The 11,420-nt window shown below is 36.3% G+C and overlaps 1 protein-coding gene across 1 annotated transcript; it reads right to left on the reverse strand.

Annotated features, from left to right (window-relative positions):
- Positions 1 to 231: 231 nt before the first annotated feature.
- Positions 232 to 5,685, reverse strand: LOC107850980 (the record flags this gene model as incomplete). The annotated part of the gene is given in 9 exon segments (XM_047401222.1): positions 232 to 585; positions 1,173 to 1,336; positions 1,512 to 1,717; positions 2,233 to 2,767; positions 2,867 to 2,968; positions 4,748 to 4,813; positions 4,913 to 5,025; positions 5,419 to 5,496; positions 5,600 to 5,685. Coding segments are annotated over 9 exon segments (1,486 nt in total), but the record flags the coding sequence as incomplete, so codon positions are not given.
- Positions 5,686 to 11,420: the final 5,735 nt, after the last annotated feature.

Consider the following 11,420-nt stretch of genomic DNA (forward strand, 5'->3'; position numbering starts at 1 on the left):
GGCATCTTTCATGGGCAATTTATGTTCCACGTCGCATCATGGTACTCTATTAACATTTGTAACGGCTTCTTCAAAAATGCTACCATGTTCATGTCAGATCCTTCGAAAATGCACTTACATTTTGGAAAATCCGACATGTATCTCATGACATTTTTGAGAAGTCCGAGCAATACAACACTCCTACTACTCACTACCCCAATTAGCTAATGTAAACGTTCTCAAGTATAAATATTCTTGTAACCTCATCTCAAAACTGATCTCTAATATAAGTAACTAGTACCCAGACAAAGCTCTAACATATCATCAAGAAAATGAAATGCTACAACTCAGATAAGCTAGGAAATACTAGCTATTATTGAAGTATAAAAAGCTCGAAATCAAAAAGCTAAGCATTCAAATTTACAAAGCCAGATTACAGAATAGCTACAAGGAAATAAAAGATTATTCGTTCAACGCGTATCATCAGCAAGTTGGGAACTCCGAATGCCCCAAAATGATCTGGGTTTAAGTTTCCTCTTTGTAGCAGTAAAAAGCCATCCCAACTGAGTTTCACAAGTGGCACAAACAGCAATTGACCAGGCATACCTACAAGCAACTCACTTCTTAGTTATCAAATCTCTTCACAGCGATATATCGTGATATAGCAGTTGAGAGATCATAGCTTATTGCAAAGGGTTTGACGCAGAAACCAGAGTATGAAGCCGTGGTTGCAATTTACCCTTTAAAAATAATATTCTATCCTCGATATATAAATATATCTATTTTTTTTTTTTGATGACACGGAAATCTGACACCGCTACTCTTCGGGTGCACACAGGGTAAACCCCACTCCAGTTTAACAGCCCGCATAGCACATTGGAGAGTAAATTGCACTAGGCAAGCCACATGCCCTATACTCTATATTGACGTCCAGGAACATCGATTTCCAATAAATGAAGGAAGCAGACTACTTTCTTATATTCCAGATGAGTGAACAAGAACACGATGAAGTTGTCTAATGAAGATGGTTCTAACTACAGGTTACACTTCTTATCACAACAAGTGCCCCCATCCAACACCTTACGATTAGAAATATCCCAATACTCATGCATTTGGTCAAATAAGGTCAGATTATGGCGATAACTGACACAAGACAGATAACTGCAAAAATCAGCCAACTGAAAAAAACTTACCCAGGAAACCAGCTGTATTCTTTAACAGGAGTTCCAATGACAACCAACCCGTTTGCTTTAAATAGTGTCATTATCTCATGTACGAAACCATGTGGGTTAACGTAAGCACCAAGTGGGCCCTCGCTAGACATCACCAACATATTGCTCCGTCTGGCAATTAGAGTCTACGAGAAGGGGAAAATACAACAATTAGTGACACAACATTCAACTTATTGAAAACAGCAGAATAGCTCAAGTGCCATTTTCTGCATCATAATTAGAGTCCTTGAAAAGGGGAAAGTGGAACAAGTAGTGACACTATATTCAGTTATTTAAAATCATTGTTATATTTGACAGTACCTCACAAGATCTACATCGAACACAGTCAAAACTCTCAAGCAATTCAATTTCCCGTCTCAATCTATAGGATACTCCATCAATCTCCAAAAGCTCTTGCCTTGTTGATTCAGATACGGGCATCTTACTTGCAATATGAAATGAAAGAAGATCTGGCTTCTTGACGTAACTATCCATGCTTGGTGCCCTGACTATCTGTTTCCATCGACCTGCAAAATTTGAACTCAATATTATTCAATCCATCTCAATTCCAAGGAGAATCTAACTTCTTAAATGATCCACTCGAACCAAAGTCAAGAAAACACCAAAAGAATTAAATTATCGAAGTGCGATTGAGACCACAAATGTAAGAAGATTAAGCAGCGTAAAAATAGTCCACATTTTTATGGATTAGTCTAGCCATGATTGTCGTAAAGAAATCAGGTCTAACAAGTTGATAGCTCAGTGTTAAGCAAAGAGAAGCCCCTTGTATGGCAAGATGGAGACAACACATGAATAGCATAAACTACCTATAGCATGATGTGAGTTTCAATTCAAAATTCCCAACTTGTAGCTTATGGTAATTTTTCTAAACTGATTTCATGAGGAGAAAAGAAAGAAGGATCTTACAACCAATATTTCAATGTCATAACTGCAGCTATAAAAGAGTCCCAACTACTGTGACCAAAGTTGGAACATTCACCATCCATAATTATCTAAATGGAGAAAGTGAAGACCACCTGACCTGCTGCCCTTTGAGCAAGAGAGTATGAATCGTACATCTGGTAAACCCAACTGGGCCAAAAGGCCCTTGGAACTTCACGAAACTGGTTTAAAGAATGTTTTTTCCATGTGTTGTGTGTTGGCGCAGAACTTTTCCCTACAGCGAGCCTCACACCATCAGCCTCTTGGTTTTTCCCCGTGCCGAATGACCTTCTAAAATTATCAAAAGGAGATCTCCCAGGTTGGATACGAAACTGCTGCTCAATATTTTCATCGTCGCTGCTCATAGAGTCGTCAAGCATATCAGAGGAAATAAGAGCAGACTGATGCAACCTCCTTTCTGTGGGTGAAAGTTCACTTTCAAAACTTTCCTCCGACATTGCATCCGAATCATTTTCATTCCCAAATCCATATTGATCAGCTCGAGAATGATTTATCGGTGGTATTTGAATATGTACACCAGATCGGAAGATACTTAATGGTGCCGATCTTCCAACAGCCTCCTTGGGTGTTCTCAATGGCAAATCTTCTTTGACAATTTGTATCTCCGCCCAAGGCTAGACAAAAAGGTGCAATGGAACATGAACTTATGAAGATCTAAAAATTAAGGATACATTTTTTTCATATAATTATATTAGCATCTGTTGTACACTTACTGATCCCTCCACATCCACCCAGCGTCGCTTCAAACGAAAACGTTGTTGCCCACGAGTTACAACATTCACCGAACCATCCTCCAAGTGCCGGTATTGCCTAATCTGGAACAGTATTAACATATAGCTACCCAGGGTAATCAAGACATACAATAAGCGATCTTTTGATATGTTGTTGAAACATAAATATATCAACTCCCAGTACAATCCACATACTCTCTTTGCATGTCAATTTGAAAGGGCATGGTGATTGAGAAATCAATTTGACTAACATATATTAGTAGTTGGGAAAGTAATAATTCTTCTGGGCAAGTTAGGTTTGTACCAAAAACATCATGTGATAGTGTCAATGTGACTCACAAATTAAAGCTCATGTTTCATTTGGGCAATTTAATAAATTATTTGCTACTGGATGCCACGCATTTTACTTTGCGACCCACTTATCTATAAATATGGGCATAAATACTACCTACATAATGCCTATCATATAATCACAAAGAAGATTTTAACCGAGTCACTTTGACAGGACCAAACATCATATGTACAAGACACAGTATGTTATTTTTAGATCTTAATTGTATCATTGTCTTGTTTCAAGGATAAATAAGACAAATAAACATGCTATTTTTTTGTGCTGCTTACTTAAAAGAATGGAAAGAACTTTATCAAATATAAGTGATAAAAATATTACATCAGCTGATCATTGTCTTAGTTGTAGAAAGGTGAGATTACTTCAACTATTCCACGGGTACCAGGTATCTCCACCCTCCCAAGTCCCATCAAGGATTAGGCAAATGGGAAGAACTCCCCTGATATTTATGGTACTCTACCCACTTCACTGACCACTAGGTCATACCCTTGGGTACTAGCAAGGTCCCTATATAAATAATCAATTTCGTGATGGAGAAACTTATTGTTGTGATAAACTCACCTTTCATTATGTAGCAGAACAAGCTTATCATTGTGTCAAATTCTAGCCATTTTTAGATCATAATTGCAGCAACGTTCACACCTTATCTAACTTTCATCACTCTCATAATGGAGCACCTTCTCACAGTTCCAAAACTCATATTATTTTATAAATTATTTCCATGTTTGAACATGCATGCATTTTGATATAAAATTATCTCCGTAGCACTATTAATCTGCTCCGACATTGAATTGTCTTGGCTGCTATATTTGAGACCTTTGAAACTTTTTCCAACTTCAAGGAAAATCCATCAATTGATCAAACATTACCTTGAATGTTTTGTAACAGCAAATATTACATCCAATCTTCTGGCTTCCATAAAGGGAAAAAAGATATAGGCAACTAGCTCTTTAGCTTAACTATCCCAAGCAACCATAAGTCGGACATTGAACTCACAGAGGGAATAACACAAATAAATACAACAGAAAGAAAAGAATCTTAGACATTGCTTTTACCATTTTGAACTTGCCATCAATTAACTACATGCACCTCATAAGTTCAACTTCACAAAAGAGGAATGTATTATCAAAAGAAGTTGACAATACAGATTCTATCAGCTTCTAGAACATGTCTTTTTTCAAATAAAAACCGGTCTTTTTTAAAATAAAACTAAAACCAGAAAGTGTCCATATGTTCTAATTTAGATTATGACGAACTAGGATTCTTCCTAGATCCAGAAATCTTTCAATGTTATACCAGTCACGAGGAATAAATGGATATGCAAAAACAAAATCTAGTAGCAAGATGCAATGTCACAAAACCCATATGAAATTTCTTCTTCAGAAACAGTCGAAATTCTTGCCGCTTATTAACACTCAAAAACATTTTAAACAGTTGGTAAGAAATATAATAAAATTCGACTATGCATCCACAAATATAACTAACAGGAAAGGCGGAGGATTCAAGTTCCATACCTCAGCAGTTGTACCGGTGGTTGCAAGTTTTACCCTTCCACTACTTGGATCCTTGTAAACTCGAATCTGGAACAAATTTTTACCAGAAATCCCACTCAAAACTCAAAGAGAAACAAATTCTAGGAAAAAAAAAAAAACCATCAGCGCCATCAGGTATCCACATACCACACCGATTGTATAAGGAGCATCAACTTGCCTCAGTGCTCTTTCAACGGAAGCAATAAAATTAGGCTGAATGACTCGCAGAGGAAGTGTGGCCTCGGGAAATAAAACAACTCCTGGAAGTAAAATAAAGCACATAAGACGCCGTGAGGGATGTTAAACTACCCAAGACAAACCCACATGAGTTAACATTTGCTGCCTAGAAATCTGAACTCTGAAACAGTTGTTGAGCTGAAAGAAAAGCTGACATGCTAATTTGGGATCAAGTGACAAAAATACCATGCATTTATGGTAAAAGACTCATGCACTGCAGTCACTTCTCAGGAAGAAAATACAAAAATATAGGATCTAGCTGAACTTCACAAACATCATATAGTAGCATACCTCACATCTACAATTGTACAAACAAGAAAACTTGTTTCATACAGTTAGCGGTCATATTTCATTTTCCTCCATAAAACATTTGAACTGAATAAAACAGCTGCAAGGCAACTGAGTAATAAATTTACCTTCAAGATAGAACAGAGGAACATTTAAGACAGCTCCTCCATCCAAGAACGCCAGCCTGTTATGAGTATCTTCAACATCTGACACAAGAAAATGTCCAAAAAATAATTCAAACAACATGAAAGTTACATCATCCCGAAAAAATAACTGAAAAATATAAATGGAAAAGCTGAATACACCTACCACCAAGGTAAGAATGTAAGGCAGCCAAAGAAGTGTCATAAGTAACTCCACCAGATGCAGATGCTCCCCCCGAACTACGATAACTACTATAAGAAGCCAAGTACAAAAAAAGAACATCTCTTAGATGGTACTTTTAGCAAAGAAATTCTTGGTTGATACTTGTAATGAGAAAATGAAAATCCATAAGATCGCAAAGCTGAAAAAGCACTATTTCCTCCCTTTCATTTATATGGCACTTGTTCCTTTTTAGTCTATTCCGGAAAAGAATGACAACTTTTCGATAAGTGTGGTGTCTGCACTAGCTTGCGCATACCTTGACTAATTCCCCAGGATACTTGCCACCTCCCACCAGCAACGGGTACCAGGTAACTCTATCCACCAAGGCTAGGATAGATGGAAAGAAATCACCTCATGTTTTTGTCTCCGTGGAATTTGAACTTGAAACTTCGTAGGTCTTAACCCACTTCATTGACTACTAGGCCACACTTTAAGATGCCCCTTTGACATCTCTTCACTTACAAATAATTCTCGATGTGAGAACACAGAGGCAGGGAGGCTGATCTTCGTATAGGAAAAAGAGTAGATCGGCAGTGTCCCACATAATTGGCTAAAAAAGCATGACAACTTTCTTTCTTGAACTCCGGACTCAATTAAGCACCGCCATATTAAAAATCAGAGGGATTATTAGACAACATATCAATCATCACACTGGGACTATGTCAGAAGTATCGACTAACCTACAAACATATATTTGGATATATCAGTGTGTGGGCTAAATTGCACATACCTGAACTTCTACATGATTTGACTACTAGGCCAAAGTTAGTTAAATTTCTCAAATTTCTTATAAACTCCTCTTTTCTTTTACCAATATTAGTTTGAACATACACAATTAATATGATGTAACTATCAGACATATACCTACGCAACCTACGCAAGGAACATAAAAAGTCTAAATAAGATCCAAGAAAAGCTAAAAATGTATCCCTGAACCTCAAGAACTTAAGAAGATAAGCAGCAATAAAAAGACGAGCTGATAGGTGACAAATTTAGAGGTAACAAAGAAGTGAACTGAATAATGAACAAAATCTCCTCTTACATTTTCTCTTACTATAACGATGCCTACAGTCCAAGTAAATTTCTAAAAGAGATTCACAAAAGTGATTCCAATAAGAGAACAGGCATACTTCTAATTCTCCAAGTTATTTAATTGCCAACATTGACTTCTCTCTCCTTTAGCTGGGTACCCAAGCAAAGAAAACTGATGAAACGCCCAATACAATTTATGAAATTTCTTTTGTTTTCTTGATAACCGGGGTGTCTGGACTAGCTTTCGCACCTCAACTAATTCCACGAGATAATTGCCACCGCCCTACATCAACAAATACCATATGCCAGGCAACTCTATCTACTGAGGCTAGAATAAATCGCCTAGTATTTTTTTTGTCTATGCTGAATTTGAACCTGAGACTTTATGTTCTCAACCCACTTCATCGACCACTGGGCCACACCCTTGGGTACTATATTTAGGGAATTTCTCCAATAGAAAATGATGAGCTTCGTGTACTAATTCTTTCAGTTTCCATTTGCAATTTGCAGATAAATCTGATAGAGATAAATTAAGCATATAAATATCTCAAAAACTACTACAATTTAAAGCAACAAACTAGCATACACTGATACCAAAAGCTATACACTGAAAACAAATTAGACTAAACCAAGCAAAGAAAAACATTAAATGCCCAATACAATTAACGGAACTTTCTCCAAAAGAAAAATGATGAGCTTTGTGTATTATTTCTTTCATTTTCCATGTAATAACCCAGACTCTTAATGGGGGTAAATGGGTAATTAGCCTATATTAATTAACAAAATTAAAATGAGCAATCCAAAGCCCTCTCCCTTATTCAATTTTTCAGTTACAGAAGGAGTAGAATATTAGGGAAATTGATCCCATCATTTTTAGAGAAAAGAAACAATCGTAGAAAATAGTTGGGGAACTCTTAAACGAGATTACAGAGGCTTCGAAGTAAAGATTAGAGAGATCAGGTATTTAGAATTTTTCGTTTTCCCTTGATTCCTGGCATAGTTGAATACATAATGTAAAAATTTCAGATCTTATCTAAGGTCCCTAATTCACAATTGCCTATTACTTTGGGCATCGATACTTACAATATTGAATAGAAGATTCACTAATTAAGTTTAGACATAAGATGTTTTTCTATCATTAGTAACTCAGGGTTTAAAATATGAGATATTAAGATTTAGCTTTAAGCTTGAAAAAAGGATTACGGATATTGAAAAGTGACCCGACCAGTATCTTTAATTAATATGTTTGGTAGATCGAAGCCATTGGAGGTTGTTTGGTTAGTGTTCTATGCATTACAAGGTTGGGAAACTTGTTGCTAGTGAGGTAAGTGAAACTTTAAGCTTTGAGTGCTTGCTTTTCAAATATTTTTTTACAACTGTGTTTTTGTCTGCCTGGTCCATGTGTTGGGACGAGCGTGTGCTCGGCAGAATCGGTGGTCTTCAAGGCCAATCGCATATATTTTATGTTCAAGAATATTAAAATTTCCTTTATAAAGTATTATGTGATATGTTTGTGTACTATGAGATTGGGTATGCTTCCTTGAATATTTGTGTATGCTTCTTAATTTGATATGGGACATTGTGTATGTTTCCCCGAGTATTGTGTATACTCTTGATATATTTGGCACATTGTGTATGTTGCCCGGAACTTCTGGTGTTGGTTAATTACTTTGATTACAAATGGTGATAAGTACTTGGTATAAATTGTGTTGAGATATATAGTTTTTGATGAACGATTGTTAGGTCTCGTTGATCATCTTATTATGATATAATTCCTGCGTGAAATAACTTTACATTCTTAGTGTTGTTGTATTTTCTAATAATTGTCCCAGGAGTACTTAAAGTAGCGAGCCGATGATCTTACTGAGTTATATTTATATATAGCTCACTCATTACTTATATGTTTGCAGATACTACCGTGCAAAGTGAAACTAGTGGGTGACGGTTCCTTCGTAAGGATTCTATTAATAAGGTGAGCCTTTGCATTGTTCGTGAAGGCTTTCATTTCAACTTTAGCTTATAATTCTTTTCATGGGTTTTGCCCGAAAGTTGAACTCATGGAACTCTATTTTAGATGCTCCATGGTCTTGGTGTGGGATTTGGACTAGAGAATTTAGTTCTCAAGTGATTGTTTAATTATGAATTTCTGTGGAATTATTAATCGCTATTTATTGATGCGTTAGAGTTGCACATGTCGTATCATAGTGCTTATTAACCGGTGAAGTGTAAGGAAGAGTGGTTCTCCCGACGGATAGTGATAGCGGGTGCCAGTCACGCCAAGGTACTATTAGTTGCACATATAGTACATAGGCATAATTGGCACCGTTAATAAGCACTATGATACGATATGTGCAACTCCAATGCATCAATAAATAGCGATTAATAATTCCACAAAAATTCATAATCAAACTATAAATTAAACAATCACTCGATAACTAATTCTCTAGTCCAAATTCCACACCAAGACCGACCATGAAGCATCTAAAATAGAGTTACATGAGTTCAACTTTCGGACATGCAACCCAATAAAAAGAAATAAAATTAAAGAGCTAAAATTGAAACGAAAGCCTCCACGAACAACGTGAAGGATCACTTTATTAATAGAATCCTTACGAAGGAACCATCACCCATTAGTTTCACTTTGCGCGGTAGTATCTGCAGACATGTAAGTAACGAGTGAGCTATATATAAATATAACTCAAAAAGATCATCGGCGCGCTATTTTAAGTACTCCTGGGACAAGTATTAGAAAATACAATAATACCAAGAACGCAAAGTTATTTCACGCAGGAATTATATCATAATAAGATGACCAACGAGACCCAACAATCGTTCATCAGAAACTATATATCTCAACACAATTTATACCAAGTACTTATCACCATTTGTAATCAAAGTAATTAACCAATACCAAAAGTTCCGAGCAACATCCACAATGTGCCAAATATATCAGGAGTATACACAATACTCGAGGAAACATACACAATGTCCCATATCAAATCAAGAAGCATACACAATACTAAAGAGAAGCTTACACAATGCCCCATTAGAACCAAGAAGCATACACAATATTCAAGGAAGCATACACAATGCTCCAATCTCATAGTACACAAACGTATCACATCACAAAATATTTTATAAAGGAAATTTTAGTATTCTTGAATATAAAGTATATGCGACTTGCCTTGAAGACCACCGATTCTGCCAAGCATACGCTCGTCCCAACACATGGACTGGGCAGACAAAAAAGCAATTTTAAAAAAATATTTGAAAAGCAAGCACTCAAGCTTAAAGTGTCACTTACCTCAGTAACAACTAACAAGAAGTTTCCCAACCTTGTAATGCGTAGAACACTAACCAAACAATCTCCAATGGCTTCGATCTATCAAAAATATTAATTAAAGATGTCAATCATACTAGTCGGGTCACTTCTCAATATCCGTAATCTTTTTTTCAAGCTTAAAGCTAAATCTTAATATCTCATATCTTAAACCCTAAGCTACTAATGATAGAAAAACATCTTAATCAAGTTGTCTAAACTTAATTAGTGAATCATCTATTCAATGTTATAAGTATCGATGCCCAAAGTAATAGGCAATTGTGAATTAGGGACCTTAGATAAGATCTAAAATTTTTGGCAAAAACATTATGCATTCAACTATGCCAGGAACCTACGGAAAAGGAAAAATTCTAAATATCTGATCACTGTAATCTTCACTTTGAAGCCTCTGTAACCTCGTTTGAGAGTTCCCCAACTATTTTCTACGGTTGTTTCTTTTCTCTAAAAATGATGGGACCAATTTCCCTAATATTCTACTCCTTCTATAACTGAAACTTTTAAAAATTAAATAAGGGAGAGGATTTTGACTTTTGGATTGCTCATTTTTAATTCTATTAACTAATATTAATAATATAGGCTAATTGCCCATTTACCCCCATTAAAAGTCTGGGTTATTACATTTCATTTCCAATTTGCAGATATATCTGATATAAATTAAGCATATAAATATCTCAAAAAAATTCTCTACTCTACACCGAAGGATGTAGCCTAGTGGTCAATGATGTAGGTGAGAATCATGAGGTTTTAGATTCAAATCTCAACAGAGACAAAAAAAACTAAGTGATTTCGTCTCATATGTCCTAGCTGAGACTTATAAAGTCTCGGGTTCAAATCACAGCGGAGACAAAAAACTAAGTGAAAAAACTAAGTGATTTCTTCTCATATGTCAAAACTAAGTGATTTCTTCCCATATGGCCTATACCCTAGACTGATGAGGTCGCGAGTTCAAATCCGAGCGGAGACAAAAAAAAGACTAATTGATTTCTTCCCATATGGCCTACCCTAGACTGATGAGGTCTCGGGTTCAAGTCCGAGCAGAGACAAAAAAAAGGAAATGATTCTTCCCATATGTACTAGCTAAGATTGATGAGGTCTCGAGTTCAAACCCGAGTGGAGACAAAAAAAAAAAGAAAGTGATTTATTGTCCTAGCTGAGATTGATGAGGTCTCGAGTTCAAATTCCTGCGGAGACAAAATACTAGGTCGTTTATTCCCATTGGTCCCAGCTGAGAATGATGAGGTCTCGATCTCAGGTTCAAATTCTTGCGGAGACAAAATACTAGGTGACTTATTCCCATCTTTCAAAGTTGCATGATACTTGTTGCTAATAAGAAGTGTAAGTTAGCGCGTGAAATTAGTCAAGGTGCACACAAAATCATCCGGACACCACGAC

Source organism: Capsicum annuum, chromosome 12, assembly GCF_002878395.1.
Source record: "Capsicum annuum cultivar UCD-10X-F1 chromosome 12, UCD10Xv1.1, whole genome shotgun sequence".
Taxonomy (NCBI): Eukaryota; Viridiplantae; Streptophyta; class Magnoliopsida; order Solanales; family Solanaceae; genus Capsicum; species Capsicum annuum.